Below are 24,718 nucleotides of genomic sequence, written 5' to 3'. Positions count from 1 at the left end.
CCTTAACTAATACAATAAGAGTTAAAAACAAACTCAACTTATGCTAATAACTTCTAACTTTACAAAAAAATATTTTAATCATTTATTTAAAATAAACAACACGTATACTACGTCAACAATTAATTAAACTTTTAAAATTTTAAAAGTAATTTAAAATTATTAATAATTATTATAAAAATTAAATAAAATTAAAATATTTTTTTGTAAAATTGGAAAATCAAATGTATTAAATAAATAGAGGTGAAAATAAAAATTCTGCTTTATTTCCAAACAATGTTGTCGGGTAACGCGTGGGACATTTTACACTTGCTTTCACCGGCTATTACCGGTAAACTTAGTCCCATCCCATCATTTCCTTTTTATCTTGTTCAAAGGGCAGAGAAAGACACGGTAGTCGTACGGTTGTAATTATTACAACAATTGTTTTTCTTTCTCAAAAGTCTTTTCTTTCCCTCACTCTATAAATATCATATCTTCACACCATGGTTGGTTTTTCCTCTCTTTTTTTCATTTTCCTTCCTTTTTCTCTCCTTTTTGTTTTTCTTTTTTCCTTTCTCCGACCATTTTCCGGCCAAATATTCAGTAATTTTATCTCGATTGGGCTTGCCTGGGATTTCACTTCTCCGACATCTTTGCTTTCTTAAAGGTTTGCTTTTCCTATCCTTATTATTATATGGATCTTTACTTTCTTTCTTTTTCCATTTATGGGAGGTGTTTCGGTGTTTTGATTTGTTTCTTTGATGTTTTGGCTGACTATCAGATCTGGTTTTACTTTTCAGGTGACTTCATCTGTATTATTTCTTTTCTTTATTTGTTTTTCATACTCTTTGTTGGGTTTTCTGCTGCTTAATCTGTTTCCATCAATTTTTCTTAATCTTGATTAATTTGTTTTCCTTTAGTAAAGTATAATGCTGTAAATTACTCAAAACATATTCATTTAATGTCCATTATCCTCAAATCCATACTAATGATGATTTTGTTGATTAAATTTGATTTTGTTCTCTGCACTGTGACAAAAAGGCAAATGATTGTTTCAAATTGTTTCTTCTTTATAACATTTCAATGGGAAGGGGAAAAGGGTTTCCAAAACGCAAGGATCCTGATCTCATGCCAATCAACTTGAATCCTACACAAGTTTGCCACTAAGCCATTGGCGTGATTGGCGCAAAATGATTGTTGAATGGATAACAAAGCAAGGCTTTTATTTCATCAACTTTTAGATATAGTCTTAACATTTCAGTTTCTATATAAGAATGTTTCTTTGCTACTCTTGTATTGCTGTTATCTAAAATATTTTGGGATCTAATCCTTTTATCTTCTCTTATTTGAGCATAAATCTCTTCTGAATCTTGAGAGTTGTATTTTTTTGTGCAATTTAGACAAAGAAAATGGATGGGACTAAAGTGATGGGACTTAGAAATGTGAGCTCAATTTGTTCCCTCTCTGAAATGGATGATCATGATCTCTCACGCCTCCTTGATAAGCCGAGGCTTAACATAGAGAGGCAAAGATCATTTGATGAAAGGTCACTCAGTGAGCTCCCTATGATTCTCACAAGAGGGAGTTATGACAATTATGAGGGCATGCACTCGCCCTGCGGGAGGTCAGGTATTGATACTCCAGCTTCTTGGGATAGAAACTCCTTTGATCCGCACCCCATTGTGGCTGAAGCGTGGGAGGCTCTTAGGAGGACTTTGGTGTATTTCAGAGGCCAACCAGTTGGTACCATTGCTGCGTATGATCATGCTTCCGAGGAAGTTTTGAACTATGATCAGGTAAAGTTCCCATCAGATAGTGGGCATCCTTTTTAGGAGTATTGAAATTCTTGTTGCGTATTTATGAAATTAAAAATTATGACATCTATTATTGAATATGATCATTTGTTAAGCATCCATCCTAAAATTAATCGGTCATAAATGGAAAGCTTTCCTGGATATAAGGTTATAACAAACTCAGGCCTTAATTGAAATGTGGGACAAGATCATTTAATGGTACAAACCTTGGTCCAAGTTGAATAAATTTGACTACGTGAAACTTAACGCCAAACATGAACAATAATTGAACTTTAAAATGAATTAGGAGTTTTGATTGTTAAAATGAGGTTTGGTAGGGAAAATGGGAAGATTAAGTTAAATGATCACTGACATTTTTGTTTTTAAAATATTTTTATTTAAGGTAAAGATTGAGGAAAATTCAAAATATCTGCAATTATGTTTAATGCCGAAAATCTATTACCATCTGGTGAGTTATGATATTGAAAATTTCTTGGACTGTTCATGTTTTAATAAATTGTTGATTTGTTCAGGTTTTTGTTAGAGATTTTGTACCTAGTGCTTTGGCTTTTCTGATGAATGGAGAGCCTGAGATAGTCAAGAACTTTCTCTTGAAGACTTTACAACTTCAAGGGTGGGAGAAAAAAGTAGATAGGTTCAAGCTAGGAGAAGGAGCAATGCCAGCTAGCTTCAAAGTTCTACATGACCCTGTACGTAAATTGGACACGATTATTGCTGATTTTGGAGAGAGTGCCATTGGAAGAGTTGCTCCAGTTGACTCTGGATTCTGGTGGATCATTCTGCTCCGTGCATACACAAAATCTACTGGGGATTTATCACTAGCTGAGAGGCCTGAGTGTCAAAAAGGGATGAGGCTTATACTTACTCTGTGTTTAGCAGAAGGATTTGATACATTTCCAACACTGCTTTGTGCTGATGGATGCTCTATGATTGATAGAAGAATGGTAACCCAGCCTTCACTTCTTAATCTTTACCTCTGTTATGTGCATCTTTGTGTGCTTTCCTTTTCGTAAGTTTCCTTACCAGTCTTGTAGTTATTTTATGTGAGATATGCTAGGAAGTTGAGAAATAAAAAGTGTCTAACATTATGAAAATTCGAATTTGGATAGATATGGATAATTAATGCAAAAAATAATGTACATCCAATTATTATTTATTGCTACTGCTGAATAGCAGATAGAATAGAGCAGTATGACATAAAGAAACATACTCTTAATTGATAACCAATCTTGTAGAGGCTTGGTAAGCCAATTGAGCAAGTGAATTTGGCATTATTTAATATCATATGTATGATATGAATATATGTGTAAAATAGTCATAGTTTACCAATAATACATTGTTTTTCTCAAATGCTCTTTTTGCTTTGATTAACTATTAAGGAACAATGTTCTTTATGTTCTTCTATAGTGATTACCCAACCTTTGATGTATGGTATGTTTTGGCCAATTGGGTGTTACAGTTTTTGTCATATCATGACACTTAGGTCTCTATTTATATTCCTTAATTCATTACAAATTTCCAATATGGGATTTTGGGTTGTTAAGTATTCATCAAGGAAACAATTTGTATCTGGATTCTAAATTGTATTTGCCTATTGAAGATTGATCACCAAGTGATGCTTGTACTTTAGTACTAATTGTTGCATTCATGTTTCCCTATAAATCTTTTTAGCTATTGTCTTCCTTTTTTTCTTTTTTTAATAAATGGATCTTAACTGCATTCTTCAAATTTTCCTCTTACTTGATGAATTATGCTGATGAAAAATACTTAAGAAGTTAATTTGCTTTATGCCTCTGCATTAGTGCTTTGTGAACTCCTTATTTTCTTTCTTTTCTGAATAGAAAATCAAACAGAGGTGATGGAGATTGATATTTTTGTATTTATCGTCACCAGTCCTTCCCTTTATGGGACCAAGGAGTCTTAATTGCATGTTCCAATTATGATGTGAACTTATTTTACAGGATGTTTATGGTTATCCTATTGAAATTCAAGCGCTTTTCTATATGGCTCTGAGGTGTGCATTATCAATGCTGAAGCAAGACGCCGAAGGAAAAGATTGCATTGAAAGAATTGAGAAGCGTTTACATGCCTTGAGCTATCATATGCGTAGTTACTTTTGGCTTGACTTTCAACAACTAAATGATATTTACAGATATAAGACTGAGGAGTACTCTCACACTGCAGTAAATAAGTTTAATGTTATTCCCGATTCTATCCCTGACTGGATATTTGATTTTATGCCAACACGTGGTGGCTACTTTATTGGGAATGTTAGTCCTGCAAGGATGGATTTTCGATGGTTTTGTTTAGGTAACTGTATAGCAATTTTATCTTCTCTTGCAACACCAGAGCAATCAGTGGCCATTATGGATCTTATTGAAGCACGTTGGGATGAGCTTGTTGGAGAAATGCCTTTAAAAATAGCTTATCCTGCAATAGAAAAACATGAATGGCGAATTGTCACCGGTTGTGACCCTAAGAACACAAGATGGAGTTATCACAATGGAGGATCTTGGCCAGGTATTACCATCATTCTCTAATCTATTATCTATCTTCACCATTATAGTGCTTTTGATCTTATAAGAACCGAAGTTATTTGTTTTATGGGTAACTCATGTTGTCTTATTGACAAAACAATTTATTATTGTTTGTTATTAACTAGAAATTTATTGTTGGTATTTTGTTAAACTATGAAGCTGGTAGAAAGTAGTTATTGCCATTTAGATGAGTGAGATTTATGTTGTTTCAACTCTTCTTTTTTCTTGAAGTATTTGTATTTGACATTCAACAGTCATGAACTAGGAATCATGAGGCTACCGATGTATTAACATTTTCATCTGCATTTTTCCAACTGAAGATATTGCTGAGTTTATTATCACCTTTCTTATTAGAATTATTGGGTGTTAGAATGTGACCGTTTGCAATTTTATATGCAGTGCTTTTGTGGTTGCTAACAGCTGCTTGCATCAAAACGGGAAGGCCACAAATTGCAAGGCAGGCAATTGATCTTGCGGAGACACGTTTGTTGAAAGATGGCTGGCCAGAATATTATGACGGAAAACTCGGGAGATTTATAGGCAAACAAGCAAGGAAGTACCAGACATGGTCAATAGCTGGATATTTAGTGGCGAAAATGATGCTAGAGGATCCATCACACTTGGGGATGATCGCTTTGGAAGAGGACAAACAGAGGAAGCGAATGATAAAGAGATCATGTTCCTGGAATTGCTAAACACACTAAACTAGCAAAACAAAACGTGACTGAGTAGAGGGGACAAAACAGACGGAAGGTAAGAGGACCTTCGAATTTCATTATAACACTATTCTTTGGCATTTGCCTATTTAGGGTATGATCAAAAGTTCGATTTTTTGTGTATAGTAGCTGGTTTTTCTTTACATTTATAATAAAATGATACATTTTGCTGTTTCAGGGTCAGATTTTTAAGGCCGAAACGGCAAAGAAAATTTTGTCTATCTAAAAAAGAAATATGAATATAACACTGAATGTATCAACTTTTAATGTTTTTAGTTCTATCATGAAAATTTTGATTACGAACAATGGAGATTGCTCCTTTGTTGTCCCAATACACCTTGTAATCCGCAACACTTCACAAACTCCATGAGCAACTGATCTAAATATCAGCCCCTGCACTACTTTAAACAACACTTTGCTTTTTAGATTTCGTTTATAGTCCAAATTTGAATTAATGAAATTATTTGTTGAATGTCTGAGCTTGATAAAAATTAAATACTGAATATCTAATATTTGCATTCACATATTCAAATTTGAATTTGTAAAAGAAAAAATAAGTTAAAATATTTGTAAATATTTATTCATCACGAATATTAAATCGTGTCTATAATTATTTATTAACTTGGGTTTAAAACCGAAATTATTAAAAGTTACTTGAAGCTTAAGAAACTTCATTCCTTAAAGTTAAAATTCTATTTATCTTTGATTGATTATTTTAAACTTGAATTATGAAATGTCATGCTATCCTTCTGAAAAGTACTAAACCGTTGATTGTTGGATTACTTATAAAAAATCAAAAATATTCATAGTTGAAAATCGAAGCAAGCTTTTATTAAGAGTCATGACATCATGGTCTTCGTTTTCCAGTTAAATAAATAAATAATAACATAAAATGGAACCATAGAAGAAAATCCCCAAAAGAAAGCTATTCATCAAATTCCAAATTTGTCCCTCCTTACATACCAGATGACGGTCTTTCCCCTTCAATTTTGAAGGCGGCTCCTTTGATTTATGGCGTATCATTTATCCCCCTTCCAAGTAGTTGATGCCATCCTCAACAAATATTTTGTAATTTTCTCTACTTTTTATTCCTTTTTTTCAACATTAAGTTCGATATGTGTCATTAGTTCAAGTACAGGCTTCTATTTTGTCCAATTTGACTATTATAATTTGTTAAACTCTGCTATTAGTCCTTATACTTTGTAAAAGTTGTGAATTTTGTCTCTACAATTTAATTTGGTCATTTTTATACCATGTGCTTTTTAAATTTTTAAATTTCAGTTATCACCATATCATAACTGTTAAATTCATTGAGTTAAATTTTTTTATTTCTAAATCTGATGCGTCAAACATATTATCATATATTTAATGTTATGTTGGCTTGTTATTTCTACATATTCCTCACTAAAAAAAAATCAATTAATGGATTAACAATCTACAAAAGTATGTATATTGTATAACTAGTAATTGAATTTAAACAAACAGCTTTAATAGCTATTGGTTGGGCCAACATTAAAATTTCAAAAATTTGAAAAGTACAGGGACTAAAATTGATCAAACTAAAGTACGAGGACTAAATTTAAAACATTTGTAAAGGACAAGGATTAATAGAGAATTTTAACCATTAGAATTATGATTATTATCATATGAAAAACCTGATGACCAACCTTTAACAAATCCTAAGCCTATGTGCTGATCTCCCAAATTCAAAAATATAACAATAAAATTAGTGCTGATTTACCATCCACGTGGTTCAACTTTGTCTACAGTCAATTTTATAACAATTCTGAATTCCCAATCTGTTTCTAACTCAAATTTTTTTATTATGAAAAGAAAAATAAATTTTAAATGTTATATAATAATTTATGTTGTATTAAAAATTCAATAAAATAATAATTGAGTTTCAATTGATTGATGTGTTATTATTATCAATACGGAGAACGTAAATTTGAAAGTACGTTATTTTCCTATTTAAAAATTGAGAAAAGACTATATAAATAAAAAAAAATAGGGTTGAGAAGGAAATTATTAAAAAAAGTTAAATATAAAATATATATCATCAAACAACATGTTTTAATTACAAAAGCATTGTAATATGAATGCGGACCATTAGGTGAATATTTGGATCAAAACTTCGTCTTTAGGAAAAAAGTCAAATAAAGGAAGCTTCTATCGTATGACTTAATCAATAGCTTCCTTCCCCTGCTCTATATTAATTCTATTTTTCTCAAGGTTTATTTTAGAAAATAAATTTATATGGTTACCTTCCCTTAGAGGCTTGAATTGAATTGAATACATCATCAATGGCGGACCAACAGAAAATCCATCCCGTCCCAGACGTGGAAGCGCCGCCAGAAACCTCCCCCAGTGCTCCCTTGGTTCCTCTAGGCACTTCTAAATCCGACACCGGTAACCCTGTCGAGCAACATCCACTCAACTCCCGGTCCCATGGCCCTTCTCCTCCTGTTAAGCATTCGACAGCTCCCAAGAAAAGAAGAAGCTGTTGTTGCAGGTGCATGTGTTGGACGCTGTCTCTTCTCTTGCTTCTGATCGTCATTCTGGGGATTATCGTCGGCATCTTATTCCTTGTTTTCCGACCAAAGCTACCCAAGTATTCTATCGACGGCCTGCGGGTTACGCAGTTCGATCTCAGCTCAGCCAATTCCAGCTTATCTGCTAGCTTCGATGTTAACATCACCGCCAGAAACCCCAATAAAAGAATCGGAATATATTATGACGGAGGTAGTCATATAACCGTATGGTACAATGAAACCCAACTATGTGAAGGGGCGTTACCCAAATTCTACCAAGGTCATCGGAACACGACCGTGCTGGTATTGCCGATGACAGGGCAAGTCCAGAACGGTACCGTGTTGCTGACGGCACTGCAACAGCAGCAGCAGATGACGGGGAACATACCCTTGATGCTGAGGGCTAAACAGACTGTGAGGGTTAAGCTTGGGAGCTTAAAGCTCATGAAAATGAAGTTCAGGATTAGGTGCCGCCTTGTGGTGAATGCTTTATCTGCTGACAATGCCATCAGAATTTCGAGCAGTAGTTGCAGCTTTAGGCTTAGACTTTAGAGTTTATAACTACGGCCATGGGGGGTGGGATATAATATATCATTTATATTACTTGATCCACATTTTTTTGTTTATGTTCTTTAATATTGGTATTGCCATAAGAATGGAGGATTTTTATGAGGTTTTGTCCTCCATATTATAAAATAAACACTGGTTTGTTTGCACCTAGCTCTGTAATTTCTTATTTATTTCTAGACCTATATATTATACAATAGTATTACCCTTTTTTTTTTTGTTGAAGATCATAATAGTAATATCCTATTCTTTTCAAAATCCGAAATTTGGGAGTGATGACAAAAATATTAGATTCAGGAAACATTTTTTAAAAACAAAATTGTTGTTTTAAAATGGGTCAGAGCTTCGAATAGTATTGACTAAATATTGAATGTTAAAGCCGAAATGATTTAAGAGAAAATAGATTCCGTTCCCAGGCTTGGATTTGTCCTCCTTGCCAAATAGATGCTAAGAAGTGACATCTTGTACTCTTCAATTCACTTGTGCATATTCAAATATACTCAGCGGAACAAAATGATTGAACCACATAACCAACAGTATCATTTGACAGCAAGGACAATCTCCATTCATAGACCACCAACGCTGCAATCACCTTCATAGAAAACTTGGCAGCAGGTTGATTATTCTCGTCTCACTCCCACCCCCACTGCAGCACATCATGTTGTAGGTATTAATCAAGCTGACACAGAAATAACCAACTGCACAGCCTGTAAAGCTATCACTCTCTAAAATGATCTTCCTAAATCCATTTGCCAAGCCATCCATTACTGACAGAAGCTTTGCTTTTAGCACGGGTGCAGGCCCAACATTTCGACCAAAACCAAGACCCCTGATTATCCCGATTGAAGTAGACCAGCCGTTGCTGCTACACCTGAATTATTATCAACAGCAGCATTCTTGTTTAATTTAGTCCTCCCCTCTCGGTGGTAAACACCATCCCAACCCCTTGCTATGTCCTCTACTTCCCCTTACATTTCTCAAAAAGTCATTAAAACTTTGGACAAAATCAAAGCTGTTACAGGTTTTTTGCTCAATTAGCCTTACACACCTTTATTCCATATTTTCCAGGTTACTATAACATAGTTTACCACGGCAGATCTTTAAACTCCAAATGACATGGAGCATCCCAGCAGCCCTCCGAAATTGCAGATAAGTGTCGGCCAACAAAAAAATTACCCGAATGACTTCCTTTAAATTAAATAACATCTTCCTTCACGGGTCAATATCACATACGGCAGATCAAAACTCGTAATCAATGCGCACAGAAAGTTCCATATAGACATCAACAACTGAATTGGAACTCATTTGATTTACTTAAACTGACCCGATTCGTGGAATATAAGCAAAAACTCATCTGCTTGAATCCTGGTTGAATTGAAACACTTTAATAAATTGTATTTTATTATGATAATTCTTGTAAATCCTAAAGGATAAACATGTATAGAATTTAAATTCTGTAAGATTCTCTTATTGTGTAGATGAAAACTAATTTTAGCCGTTAATGTAAATCAATCTATACCGTTGGGTTCGGAGAGTTTAACTATAAATAGATGTCTCCCTTACTCAAACACTTAGTGTGCACTCACTTTTTGTGGTTTTCGTTGTTCGTGGTTTCTTCTTTTTTTGAGTTTGCTTTCGTTTTACTTGAGTGCCTTCTCAGTTAACTGAGAGTTAGGCTGATTTAGGTTCATTAAAATCGAAGAAATTGCCTAAGATTATACGGATTGCGAGACGAAAAGTTGAGACTCACAGGCTGACCTACCTTCCTTAAAATGAAAAATTGCACTTTAGCCTTTCTAAAATCTAAATATTTATAATTTGATATATTATAAAATCATATTTTATCCCTCCTAAAATGATAAAATTATGATTTAAACTTTTTAAAATTTATAAATTTACAAGCTTACAAGAGAAAAATGTATTTTGGCTCTCCTAAAAATTTATAAGTTAATTTTGACAATTTCAATCTAGCACCTCTTTCTCAAGGACATTATCTAAAACATTTTGGGTTTTGGTGCGACTTATCTCAATCTTGAGTAAGTAATTGATTATATGTATCACAGGTCGAGACTTTAGCTTCAATCATGTGCAGCTTTAGGCTTGGTTCCAATGACAACAAGCTTAATTCTACTCAGTTCTACAAAGATTTGGTCCCTTCTCTAGACTTCTAGAGTCTTCCGGGACAATTCGGAAATCTCTTGACTTGGTTTTCTTGTGCTTGCATCATTTCAAACTTGATCTAGTTCTTTGGATAACTTTATTCATGGGTAGTTCGTGATATTCTCCCCACTCGTTCTAGCAATGCTCTCGTTGCTAGAGAGTTCCGTGCTTGGTCATTGGATCGATGCCTTTACTTCTTTGGGGTCACTATGCCAGGTCTTCTACCCTCGGCTTCTCTCAACCATCGCAACTCTCATAACCTTCACTCTCGGTTCCTTTACTTCCACGATGCGGACACTTAATTCACTCCTTTCTTTGCACTCTTGCATTGGAGGGGTTAAGACTTCTTCTATTGCACATTCTCCCTTGGAGGCCCCCGCCTTAGGACACCCTCGTGCTCCATGTTTTCCAACCAAATTAACAGCACTTTTCGTTGTTGTAGTAGTACTAGTAGTATTACTCACAAATGTTGTTGAAGCTATGTCATTATCTGCAACAGGGGACTGAGCCTCGACGACTTCTTTGCAAGCACTGCCTCCAAGAGCCATTGCTACTCGAAATGTCCACTACTGCAATTCTTTTATATTTATCTACTTTCAGAGGCTTCACCCTCTATTTCCCTGTAATAAAGGATGAAAAGTAGATGTCAAAAAAGGAAAAGGAAAAGGAAAACTGAAAAATTCTCAATCTTGTTAATGAAACATTTAGCTACAGCAAAGCTAAAGATGCAAAGTACAATGTTATTACATTCCAGCAGGGCAACCCAATACCCATGGCAATGATTGTATTATAAAACATTCGACTTAAAACCATCTCAATGTTCTTCAAATTTCCAAAAGATGAAAGCTAACTTTAAAAACAACTTCTAATTCCTCTGATGGTGCTATTATAACATAGTTTTCTATCTTTAAGCAAACAAGAAGGACCATAGATAAAAGAGAACCATGGATAGCTAAAAACTACCTTCAACAATTACAATATTTGGTTGGATAAAATATTGATAGGGAATAAGCAAGGAGTAGCTAGAAAAGAAAACATTTTTACCGTATAATTATAAAAAATATATTTTATATAAATGTAAATTAATTATATTTGATAATAAAATATAAAATAAACTAAGACAAAAATTTATAAATAACATTGGATAAAACTAAAATATATAAATATTGTATTAATTTTTCTTATAATTTACTATATTAAATATAATTAAAAATTAAACAAAATATTATTTGTAAGTGTGCTAAAAATAATATTCTTTAAAGAATAAAATATTTTCATTTTATATTTTATATAATTAATATATTATAATTGAAAAATACTTATAAGAAAGTTATACAATATTAATATATTAAAAAACAAAATAAATTTAATTTGTTTTAATTTTTAATTTTATTTTCTCTCCTCATATTCGAAAGTGTCTTTTCCACCTTCTCATCTTTTCTCTTTTGCCTAAAATAATCAGTACCGCACCGGTGAATGCATTATTTTTCTATTGAACCGATAAGTATTGGTACCGGTTTGTTTCGGTGTACTATTGTATATAAAAATATTTATAAATATTAAATAAATGATATTGAATAAATTTCAAATATAAAATATTCATCAATTATATAAAATACTCATAAATAAACTCCACAAATAAAAATACATTATTCAATAAAACCAAAATTAACAAGAAAAAGAAATTGAAGGGTGAGTGGGGATTTTTTTCTTTGATAATTGAGTGAGTGAATTTTATTATTATTATATTTTAGTTTTTATATTTTAAATGTGAAAGTATGCCCCAAAAATTCAAAGTTTAAAAGTCTTTTTTGATTGTCAATACATTCTAATTAAATTTTTATCATAATAGTCAATGGTAGATCTTATGACTAAATTTTGGGGGCCTAGTAAAATTTTCAAAATTTTAAAAGTTTAATGAGAATTTTTTAAAAAATTAAGAGAGTTTAATTATAATTATAAACATTTGAAGGAAGAATTGAAATTTTTCAAAAAATTTGAGAAGATCTAATTAAATTTTAAAATTTTCTAAGGAAAAATGAGTTTGCCTCCAAATTTTGAGCCCCCTCAATCTAACAATAATAAATTGTAACACCCCTAACCCGTATCCGTCACTAAAATAGGGTTACGGAGTATTACAGGATAACGGAATAGTAAATCATTCAAATCATACATTAATACAAATATAACCAAATTGCTTGGACCTTAAGAAACTCAAATACTAACCAAAATACAAAAGTAAAATGACATTAATCGGGTTAAAAACAAATCAAAACCAACCTAATATGTGCCTAACCAATGTACCCTCATTGGTACCATAATTATATACAATTTAATCTCAAAATACACATTAATTCAATTCATCATCTCATTCAAGCAATATCAAATCAAAATACCTAACAAAGTTACCACAACCACAACAAATCAAATATATGTATGCCACACATACAAGCATAACAACTATACCATACCCTTTGTAAATTGGTTATTTGCACAAAATATCATTCATAACATTTACATAAGCCAAACATTAACCAAAATAGCATAAGAGCCTATACATGCCATATAATCCGAATTTAACGTTTCAAAAACTACCGAGATAAACTGGATAGTGTGACTTGAGTGCCGATCCGGTCATCCAACCTTCCGAAAATCTACAATGACATTAAATAGCACAAGCAATCTTAATGAAGCTTAGTAAGTTCGACGAGATAAACAAAAATCTTACCGAACTAACTATAATAAATCAAATAATCAAAATCATCCAAGACAACTCCTGTCATTCACAACTTCAATTGATAAAAACATTCGTATTCAAGTCAATACAAAAATAAATTACATGTCTTTTAAATTCATTAAATAAATCAACCGAGATTTTTCCATTTGAAGAACGACTTACGGGTAAGAGTATATCGTCAACAGAAGCTTATAAGAGCCGGTCCTCCCGAATACGCCAACGAAGCTTGAAAGCTGAACAAAAGCTCGTAAGAGCTGATCCACCCAATCACGCCAAACATAAAGTAAAACATGAGAGTTTGCAACAAATGTTGAATCCCAGTTTACTTGGGTAAAATGCCAATATCTCCCTATAATACCAGCTCCACTCCAAACTCCCGTCATACACCAAATCATGAATGTACTCAAATCTCGCGTTCAATTCAAACTGAATATCCAATTTAATATTATAATTCAAATAATAATTCATTTCTAACAATAGAATATATGCATAATACCAATCATCAATTTATACAAATGTTAAATTTTAACCGTACGAACTTCCCTAGACTGAATTGGAGTAATTGCAGAAGTTCAGGGACTATTCCACTATTTTTCCTTTTCCACGAGTATTTACGGGATTAATACCCTTTTATTTTTTGAATTTATGCAATTACCTCAAACTTTTACAATTTTTGCAATTTAATCCCTTAATTAGTTAATCTATCAAATTAACTAATTTTCTCAAATCAATAATCTATCTAAATATTCTAAGCCCTCATATAGCCCCTAATAAACCTAAAATTCACTATCAAACTCTAATATTTTGACATTTTCACAATTTAATCCTAAAATCAATATTTAACAAAAATCACTTTACAAAATCATCATACAACAAAATCAAAGCTTCAAATCAATGTTATTCATAAAAAAAATCTAATATTTATCAATGGAAACTTCCAGAATTTTAAACAGAATCAGAAATGAAGGTACGAGTTAGCTGGACCTAGTTGCAACTATCTCAAAAACATAAAAATTATAAGAGACGGGTAAGAATTGAACTCACATGAAAGCTTTTATGCTCAACCAATTCTCCAAGCTATTTCTATGGTGTTTTGAGAGTGAAAAAAGAAGAAAACCTATTTCTTCTTACTTAATTTTGTTTTAATTTCAACTAAATTGCAAGTTTGCCATTATAATTTCATTAGTTTGTCCTTATCCATCAATTTGCCGTCCCACTATATTATTTAGGGCTTAATTATCACTTAAGTCCTTCCTCAATTAATAATTACACCATTTCATCACCTAATTTCTATAATTAGTAAGTTTTGCATATTTTTCAATTTAGTCATTTTTCTTTAATTAACTAACTAAACATTAATATTTCTTAACTAAATTTTAATACGACTATAATGACTCTATAAACATTCTAAAAATAATATTTATGAGTCAATACAACGGAAATTTGTGGTCTCAAAATCATTGTTCCGTCACCATTAAAAATTGGGTTGTTACATAAATAGTTAAAAATTTTATAATTTTTACTATTATTCATGTATCATATTTTGACCAGTGTGATCGAAATTGACTAGAACAAATCGGTGTAACCAGTACAAACTAAAATTTTTACCAATGCAAAAAAATAGACTACTTGTCCCGCTTTAGCACTAGAATAATGGGCATCGACCACTACGACTAGATCCAGTACAGAACCAACTACCATGATTTTCTCTCTTTTTTTATTATGGCCTAAAAGTTCAAAAGCCTTCATTTATATATATTTAAGAGTAGCTATTGCGATTTTTTTTGTCACAATTTCGTCATCATTTGGCCTATCAAGGTTATATCACATGACGAAAATTGGTATTTCATTTAAAAATCATAAAATTATACTAAAAAACATATTTAAAATTATAAAAAATAGAATACTACAAATTGATGTTCGATAAGATCTACTCTTAGTCTCAGTTATTTTAATTTTCCTTTAGGATCATCAATTGTAAGTTTTTAAGTCTATTCAATTTAGCCTAGTTTTTATGATTTAGTCCCTAAACCCAAAAATCAATTAGCCACCACTTTCATCAACCAACCACTTAGGATTTATCTACTCATGCTCATATTTGAACCCATTAACAACAAGAAATCAAAGAGAAATACCATTAACTTAACCTAAAACAAAGTTGATAAAAACTCAAGCTTTCTTGCAAAAGCTTGAGGAACACAATAATGGCAGCAAAAAAGATAAATAAAAACACCCAAGATAGTTTTTTTTAACAAATGAAATATAACAAACCTGATTGGTATTAAACTAATGGATTAAAGTGCAAATACAAGAAAGTTTGAAGGGCTTAACAAGTAAATAAATCCTAGCTACAATAATAACTAGTTTAACTACCAACTAAGGAAGTAAGAAAAAACTAGAAAATTAATAAGAAGATAAACCCTAAGCTATGGAGAAGAAGAACTAAACCCTAAAAGATGAAGAGAAAAATGTAAAACTAGCTAATGTGAAGTTTGTGTCTCTCTTAGACAATCTAACCTCTTTTAGCATTTTTCTGACCTGTTGTATACTCACAATTACTGACAGTGTACCAATTTGTAACACCGGTGGTTTAGCCACAAACTAGAGTGTTCAGGATATAAGAATTATAGGGAATTCTTACTGTGGAGTGTAACGGTGGGATAGGATTTAATTATATAGTTAAACTGAAATTGCTAAATGTATTGCATCATCATGCATTAACATGCTTGAATGAACTACCAATTTCTGCTATGCTATATGAATACTAATGTATTGAAAACTGTTATTATTTATGCTTGGATTATTGTTTGGCACTGATTTACTTGTGATGGAACTCACACTGAGCGTCATAGCTCACTCCTCCTTTAATTTTCATCCAGACAGATAATCCGTTAGGTTAGGATGTAAACGCGACATCTAAAAGGTCTCAACTTTGCTTTTACTAAAATATTTTAGAGTTATTATTTCAATTATTAAACCATATTATCTTATTTTGAACCATGTCATGGGATTTAGGATTTTATTTTGCATGACACTTAATTTTATTTTAGGATAATAAGAGATAATTTATAAGCTATCATGAAACCCTAATTTTTATTTAAAAGCATCCACTTATCACTTTTCTGCTGCTATATCTCAATTAAGGTTTTGAAGAATTAATTGATATGTATTTAAGATTCCTACTAAATTAAACAAAGGTTTTAAAAAAGATTGCTTTCAAAACTACAATAGCTCACCGAGTCACTTCAGTGGCTAATGTATTCTTTTGAATTCGAGTCTAACGTCTAGGCCGGGTTGGGAAGGTTACAAATGTTGAGCTCATTTTGTATTTGTTAGGGTTTAACTCTCTATCAATAAAAATTAATTATAGATATATTAATCACAAGGTTGGCATGGTGGTTGCTTACCTCATCTCATAATCATGTGGTTGAAGGTTCAATCTCCACTCATAAGTCTAGAGCATATTTTGTAATCAACCATTTATCTCTTTGAAGAGCAACTATAGTGAAAAGATTAATTTTAATTAAAAAAAATCTTAAAGTCATTACTCTGATTTCTATAAGACGATGAATACTTTAATTCATAATGTAATTTAAAGACCTCGATACTATTAAGTGTCAAGATAATTTTAAAAAGTCTCAAAAATAAATTAAAATAAATTTCAAAATTACTTGATTAAAGAAATAATGATAAATCCACTAACTTTGAAGTAAAAATGGTAAGTATTGTATGTAATTTTATATATTGTAATTAATTTAAGGAAATTATTTGATATAGTGTAAATAAAATTTGTAGACTCTATAAATAGAATTAAGAATTGATAAATATCTTGTAAAAATATAACAAAATATTTAAAAAATCCATTTTAAAATTACTAATAAAAACAAAAAGAATACACTGCAATATATGAAATACTCACCCATATATGTATATATATATACCAAAACTATGTAAGGGTTGTTGGGCAGCGTCATCATTATTGTCATTATCAGCAATAACTCAATCAGTGAGCTGTAAGGGAAAAAAAAAAAAAGGGAAATCCTGCTTTAAAAGATATATTAGTCTTGTGTCTTTCTCTTTTTGCATTTTCAACATTTCACACCTCTAAGTCGTAGTTCCTAGTCAAGTTGAGCATGGATTCCAATCTTTTTTTTTTTTGTTTATTTATGTTTCATTTGGATTGGGCAGTTCAAATCTGTTCTATTATTATTTTTAAACACCATAATCATTATTTAAAATCAGAAATAAAATTTGAATTAAAAATTCTTCCATTTCAATATTTAAGATCTCAAAATTTTTAAAAATTTTAATTTTATCATTAAATTAATAAAATTATTTTTTTAAAATAAAATTAAATAGGGCAATTATTTTTGTAAAAGGAACATAACATACTAAAAGACATTTGACAGCAATTCAAATTTATTGAAAATAAGTGTGGTTCTGGAACCTTATTGGTGATTGGGGGTGTAATGAATTATCCAAGTTTTAAAGTTTGTCGGAACAATAAATATAAAAATAATAATATTTAGCAGTGAAAGATAAAAGGGATTTTACCAGATGTGAAATTATGATTGAAGGCAGGGGCCCCCACGAGTGGGGTAGTGCTAAAAAATTTACTGTTTCTTTTTTAAGCTTTAATTTGGATTGGCTCTAGTTGCTGCTTCTCTCACCTACTCCTCTCAGTGGATAGCATAGCGTAGCAGCAGTCAATCACAAGGAAGAAAAGAAGATCCTCACGCACTAACATCGGTGGTGTTGTTAGGATCACAACTCATAACCCTCCCTTTACAAATAAAATAAATATTTATATAAATGAGATAGTAAAACAAATAAATAAAGTAAAATAAATAATATAGGGCCTTCATTTTTTGAGATGGTTTAATTTGGCAGACAAAGAAATCCTTGGAAACCCCATATGCAGATAATGGAGTCACAGAGCAATAAAAGCAGCAATAGCAGTGAGCATCATCATCATCACCATGGCCAAAAACAAGAAGCTTCACTGCAACTAGTCTCCCGTGATGGTCAACCACAAGCTGCTGCTGGTGCCGCACATGGGACCTCCTCTCATCAGGCTCAGGCTCAGACTCAGGCACAGCCGCAGGCCCCAGGTCATCATGTCTCATTCATGGGCTCCATTTCCAACCAAATTGGGGTTCCCTCTTCCTCCCCTACTTCCACTTCTTCCCTCGCTAAGCCTCCTGCTGCCAAAAGACCCACCAAAGACCGTCACACCAAGGTCGATGGCCGCGGCCGTCGCATCCGAATGCCCGCCGTTTGCGCCGCCAGGGTCTTCCAACTCACCCGAGAATTGGGTCATAAATCGGATGGTGAGACCATCGAGTGGCTGCTTCAACAAGCGGAACCTGCCATCATAGCTGCAACAGGAACCGGCACTATTCCAGCCAATTTCTCCACTCTCAACGTTTCACTTCGCAGCAGTGGATCAACCATTTCAGCTCCTCCATCAAAATCCGCACCTCTCTCTTTCCACAGCGCTTTAGGTTTTTACAACAGTAATGGAGATGAGGCCAGAAGGATCGGCAACAGTACCGCCATGCTAGGGTTTCATCATCAACTTTACCCTCAACTCCTTAACCCCGAAACTCACATGAGAAGTGGCGGTAACCCTAACGACAACTACGCTACAAAGCCATTCAGAGATGACCTTTTCAAAGAAACATCTCAGCACAATACTGAAACGGATGCCATAGACGCGAATTCTCCTAAACCGGAGAGAACCGGAATGCCAGAACAAGAACCCGGTTTGTTTCAAACAACCAACGTCATGCCAGCTCCAGCTATGTGGGCCGTTGCACCGGCCACCACCAATGGAGGTAATGCCTTTTGGATGCTGCCGGTAGGCGGTGGCGCCACAGCAGCTTCAGCCACGGTGCCAGAAGCCCAGATGTGGACATTCCCGGCTCATTATTCAGGTGGGGGTAGAGGGAATCCGGTTCAGCTGGGCTCAATGATATTGCAACAACAGCAGGCCGGGGGTCAACAGCTTGGTTTAGGAGTGACAGAGACTAACATGGGGTTACTTGGCAGTGGAATGAATGTATACAGCAACAATAATAGAGTGGGTTTAAAAATGAATTTGGAGCAGCAGCATCATCATGAAAATCAAACTCAAGGCAGTGACAGTGGAGATGAAAATCCAGCTACAGATTCTCAATGATACAATTCCCAAATTCAGCTCACATATTTCTACTTTAATATTTTTTTTTTACCTTTTTGTAAATGCATGTGTTTTGTTACTATTTTTGGATTGTTGATTGCTAGCTATTAGCTTTGATCCTCTAGTAGGATGCTGAACTGTTGTAATTGATGTGCAGTTGGGTGTCAAAGATTGCCCATTAAACTAGCACATCCCATCATTTCCATTTCCCAACTATTAAAAGTGTGAAAATATGGAGAAGAAAACGGTTATAACAAAATAAAGAATATTTTCATGCCAACCTTACTTTTTGGTGCAAAAAATTTCTTTTCTCATTTATTAATTTATTTTTGGCAATCTACCTACATACTCTTTTCTTCTCTCATTTCTCCTATGTGATAGGCGTATAAGCTTTTCAGTATTATGCTTAAAATAAATTAAACTCCTTTCTAATTCACCCAATCAACATAATTTATCCAGCTTATTATGGTATTCATATTATAGTAAACTTTTATGATGATATTCATTATAAATACCGTAGTAGGCCGTAGGTTGGGTGGGCTACCTCACTCAGGGTTAGTTCTGCATTACTTTTCAAAAGAGCTTTTGCCCAAAAGATTTCAAGAAAAAACAAGTTCTTTGCTTTAATGAAATTTTAACTTTTTAGAAGATTTTTAAAAGACTTTAAAAAGGAAAAGCTAAAATTTTAGTTTTTCCTCTCCCAAAAGACTTTTAATGCTTAATTACTTTTTACCCTCCAATAACATAGTACTTTTCTTTTTTTTCTTGGTACTTAATTACAAATGTGTTAAAATCATTAATTAAAAATAAAAAATATTTTTAAAATACTAATTACAAATATTTAATAGTTATATTTAAATATTTAAAATATAGTTTATATATTCTAATTAAATTTTATAAATAATTAATATTTATTGCTTAAAAATATTTAAAATTTATATTTTATATATTAAAATATTAACAAGAAGTTATAATAATTTTTTATATTCTTACTAAAATATAATAATATTAATTAATTTAAATATTATTTAAATGTATATTTGTTACTTTATAATAACATGTTTAAAATTGACATTTTATTTCTCAAAACACTTTTTAACAAAGAATGCTAAACACTCAAATTTTAAACCAAACTTTTCAAAAGATCTTATCAAAAGATCTTTTTCACAAAGACTTTTGAAAATCTTTTTAAAAAGATTGCCAAACCAAATTTCAATCGATCCTGTCTAACATGATATTTTAAATTTAAAAAAAAAAACTTATTGTAACAATTAAATTTATATTTTTAAATTGAAAAGCAAAGATCCTTGAAAGGATAAAAAGGGTATTTAGGATGTATCATTTAGTGAAATGGGAAGAGAGAGGAAAGAGAATGAAGAAGAAGAAGAAGATTATGAAAGAATTATTCTCTCAAAGAAAGTAGGAGAGTTGCGAAAGGGGAAGTAGGGCAGGCTTGGTGTATGCTGCTCAATGTGAACCACATGTCTTGATATCAAAGGATTAGGTTTTATATATCTTTTCGCACTACTTTGTTGGATTGGGGTTTCCATTCGTTGTCCATTTCTACGATAAAAGACAAAGGAAATGGCAATTAAAAAGGAATTTTGCCACTTGCTTCATGTCTAACTGTCTTTCTCATTTATCAATTAATTACAAATCAAGCTTTAAGCTTTGCTTTTCAAAACAATAATTGCCATTTCTCCTTCTAATACTACCCTATGTTCAGTTGTCAACACAATTAAGTAATTGAATTTTTTCTCTTATATCACCATGGAATTCTATTTCAGCTGTTGTTTTCCTTAATTAAAATTTCAGGTATAAAAATATAAAATTTTATTTTAAATATTTTTTATTCTTAAATATTTCATGCAAATCAAAATTTATCATTCAAAATTATTCTCAATAATTTCATTAAAGAAAAGGTGATTAATCTCTGGATTCAAAGCAACGTCCTCAAATCATAAAAAGAAAAGAATTAACAAATTTCAACTTAAGTGTGAATTTAAATTATTCGAGTTGGAATTGAAGTATAAATGTTAATTTTATTGTTCAATAAGCGTGAATAAAGAGGTAAACATTTTGGAGTGAATTCAAACTCTTGTTTTATACCACACAAATATTTTACTATTAAATTAAGAGATTATTGGCCAATTTTACTGAAATTTTAAATAATTTTATTGATTTTACTTATGTTATAGTTAATATTTTGTTTAGAATCATTTTAATACTGGATCTCATTATTTCATTTGGAAGGAAATTAAATTTTAAAATATTAATTTCTTTTCTAATACATCAAAATTGTAGTATTCATAATTATTTTGTTTGAACTTTTATTTTGTAAAGTTATTAAAAGTTAATGAGATAAATAGTAATTCTAAAAGAAGCATTATGATATTAAAAATTGCATATGTTCTTAGAAATATATGCAATAGAGTTTATTTTAGAAATTAGCAGTAGGGGTGAGCGTTAGATTGAACTGAGTAAAAAAATTTCGAGTTAATCAAGTTGACGAGTCTTATTTTATCATCCTAACTCAATTTAAATTTTTTTCGAATCGAGTCGAGTGAAATGAAATTCAAATCTAATCGAGTGAAATTGTTCGAGTTAAATTAAAAATTAAACATGTCAAATTAAAATCTTGTTACATTATAACTAATACTATGTTAGAGCACATAAATTTGAAATCATATATATTTGAAAACTTTTTCAAAGCAAAATAATAATAAATAATTTATTTTAGTATGATAAACTTGAAACATTATTTAACTTATTTAGGTTTCCAAAATTATTGTTTTAGAAAAATTTTAAAATATAACTTTCTTTATATATTCTTTAGATTTATTATATATTTTTAAAAATATAAATTTTAGATTTTTATGAATATTTTGAATTTTTAAAATTATATTGAATTTTTTTGTAATTTTGTTAAGAGAGAAATCAATTTGCTTATTTTCAAAATTGATAGGCACCAAAGAGGTATTTATACTAATATATTATTTGAATTATTTGAGTTAGTCAAATTGTAAAATTCAACTCGACTCAAAATCAAAACTCGAATAACTCAAACAACTCGATTCAATTAACTTAATATTTAATTTTTTTTATTTTTTTAATCGAGTTTTGTTACCATTAATTAGCAACACTCCAAAACGCTACAGAAGATAGTAGCTAATAAGAAAATAGTTAATTCTATTGAACACCCCTAAATTATGACCTTCATTTTAAATTGGTTCTAAATTTCAAATACTTTTAAGTACATCCCTAAACTATTTTAGTTATATCATTTGAGTTCTTTTGTTACTAAAATCATTAATTCAATTGTTAAATGACATGTCAAACCTTATGTAATTTAAAATGAAAATTTTAAGAAAAATAAATATCGTAAAATGAATGTTTTAAAATATTAATTTTAAGGTTTTCAAGATTTTACAAAAATTCTATTGTTTACTCTCTTTATTTTAAATTTTTACTTAACGCAACAACAGTTAAATTAAAGGCTTTAATAAAAAAAAGGACTTAATTGAAATATTATTGATAATTTAAGATATAATTAAAATATTTTAAAATAAAGTTTATAGTTTGAAAATATCTAATACAATTAACTGATAAGGTAAAGATGGGATTAAAAACTCATGGTGTTTATCCAAAAAACTGTTGCATCTCTAATAGGAACCGCCCACTTAACAAAATCATACCACGTATTTTCTTAGTTGCAGCTTATATAACAATTCCTCACATATAGAATAGAAAATTGAATATCGAGGAGGATTAAACTAGTCTAATAGATTGAGTTTTCTTGAATTAAAATGATTTTTTCATCAACTAGTTCTTTGTTTTTGAGAAAAATATATTAAATTAAAAAAATGAATTTAGAAAGGAAAAGAGATCCATAAGTTGCAATTTGATTTAGATTTAACTTTTCTAATATATAAATCTTACATTAATCATATATTGACATATAAAAAAATAAACAAATTCAAGATTAAAGGAATAGTAAAATATTAAAAATAAATAAATATTTAAAAATAAAAATATGTCTATTTTTTGAAGATTACACGTAAATAGTGTACTAAATACTAATTCAAAAATAAATATAAAACTTAATCTTGATAAAATTAATATCGAGATTTAATTTAAGAGGCAAATTTTTCTGTTAAAATTTAACTCAATAAACTATAATGTTTTTGGAACTTGATAAAACTAACTAATTATTTGGTTTAATATTGTAGATTTATTTTAAGAGGCAATTTTCTTTTAAATTCAACTCAATAAATTATAATGTTTTTGAAACTTGATCATATTAATTAGTTGGATCGATTAGATTAGGAATTCATCGGTATGTTGATTTGAGCAAAGAGGTCCCAAAGTCAGTTCAATCATAAATAAATAAATAATTAAAAATTATTTAAAAATTATAAACTAGTTTAATTAGTTCTAGATGCAGATCGTAATGGTGGACAGGGCAGCCTTGGCCCCCCAAAATTTTGAGAAAAATTTTCATTTCTCCATTAAATTTTTTTAAAAAAATAATTAAGCCCTAAAATTTTGAAAATATTACATTTCTTCCTCAAAAATTTTAGAAAATTTTAATTAGTCCTACCAAAATTTTTGAAACTTCTCATTATACCTTTATTTTTTTTTTTGAAATTTTTAATTAAGTTCTCTTAAAGTTTTTTTGAAATTTTCATTAATCTGAAAAAAAAATTAAATTAACCCCCCAATTTTTTTTAAAAGAATTCTCATTAAACTCTTAGAGATTTTGAAAATTTTAATTAGGTTCCCCCAAAACTTAGTATCAAGATCTACCACTGATCAATTCAATCATTGACATTTTGTCCCAATTTCCAATTCTTTATCAAGCTTGAGCAATTTGCTCAGAAGCTAGTTCAATCCCTTTGTTCAAACCGATATATCAATCAATTTTCAATTCAATCGATCTAATCTGATTTTAACAACACTCTAGTTTAGTTAGTAAGTTAAATCTTGACAAAAATTTTGCTTCTTAAATTAAATCTACAATATTAAACCAAACAATTAACTTTATCATGAATTAATTTTTCATATTTACTTTTTTTTATATAAATACATACTAAATAGAAATTTATATATTTAAAAACGTTATATCTAAAGCAACCTATGAATCTTAATTATGATATGATTTTGTTAAATGGGGCAGGGATGGGGTAAGCTTTGGGGACAGGGGATTTTCTGTAACCTCCCCAACCCGGCCTAAACGTCAAGCCCGAAATCGAAAGTTTACATTAGCCACCGAAATGGTCCAGTAAGCTATCGAAGTCTATAAAATAGTCATTTTAAAACATTTATTTATTTAAGAAAAAAATTAGCCTATTTTCAAAAAGAAAAAAACTCATGAGTTAGCTAATCTGATTAAATTTAACATTTTTTTTGTAACGGTGATTACCTTTTTAAAACTCAGTTAATTTCTAACTTACATATTTATTGCTCAAAATTTAATTATAACCTAACAGTGGAAAA

The 24,718-nt window shown here is 30.9% G+C and overlaps 3 protein-coding genes and 1 long non-coding RNA gene across 5 annotated transcripts; 3 read left to right on the top strand and 1 right to left on the bottom strand.

Moving 5' to 3' along the window:
• The first annotated feature begins 393 nt into the window (after positions 1-393).
• Positions 394-5,457, top strand: LOC108453761 (probable alkaline/neutral invertase D). 2 transcript variants are annotated; one of them, XR_008283177.1, is made up of 6 exons: positions 394-646; positions 1,380-1,775; positions 2,306-2,737; positions 3,755-4,313; positions 4,730-5,083; positions 5,225-5,457. XR_008283177.1 is itself a non-coding variant. In XM_017752051.2 (5 exons), the coding sequence occupies exons 2-5, from the start codon at positions 1,389-1,391 to the stop codon at positions 5,023-5,025; spliced, it is 1,674 nt and encodes a 557-aa protein (XP_017607540.1). In that variant the 5' UTR covers positions 394-646; positions 1,380-1,388; the 3' UTR covers positions 5,026-5,457. The 2 variants fall into 2 exon arrangements, 1 of the variants encoding a protein (XP_017607540.1); XM_017752051.2 differs by having other exon boundaries at positions 4,730-5,457.
• Positions 5,458-7,168: 1,711 nt separating this feature from the next.
• On the top strand, positions 7,169-8,293 carry LOC108453763 (NDR1/HIN1-like protein 6). Its single transcript, XM_017752052.2, has one exon. The coding sequence runs from the start codon at positions 7,350-7,352 to the stop codon at positions 8,127-8,129; it is 780 nt and encodes a 259-aa protein (XP_017607541.1). The 5' UTR covers positions 7,169-7,349; the 3' UTR covers positions 8,130-8,293.
• Positions 8,294-12,654: 4,361 nt separating this feature from the next.
• LOC128293113 (uncharacterized) lies at positions 12,655-14,185 on the bottom strand. Its single transcript, XR_008283178.1, has 3 exons — positions 14,086-14,185; positions 13,204-13,467; positions 12,655-12,958 (listed from the first exon to the last, which is right to left on the bottom strand). It is a non-coding gene; the product is annotated as an uncharacterized LOC128293113 (long non-coding RNA).
• A 3,436-nt stretch (positions 14,186-17,621) lies between these two features.
• Positions 17,622-19,502, top strand: LOC108450498 (transcription factor TCP23). Its single transcript, XM_017748151.2, has one exon. The coding sequence runs from the start codon at positions 17,957-17,959 to the stop codon at positions 19,220-19,222; it is 1,266 nt and encodes a 421-aa protein (XP_017603640.1). The 5' UTR covers positions 17,622-17,956; the 3' UTR covers positions 19,223-19,502.
• Positions 19,503-24,718: the final 5,216 nt, after the last annotated feature.

Source organism: Gossypium arboreum, chromosome 5 (assembly GCF_025698485.1).
Source record: "Gossypium arboreum isolate Shixiya-1 chromosome 5, ASM2569848v2, whole genome shotgun sequence".
In the NCBI taxonomy this organism is placed as follows: Eukaryota; Viridiplantae; Streptophyta; class Magnoliopsida; order Malvales; family Malvaceae; genus Gossypium; species Gossypium arboreum.
This window is presented reverse-complemented; position numbering and strand designations above follow the sequence as displayed.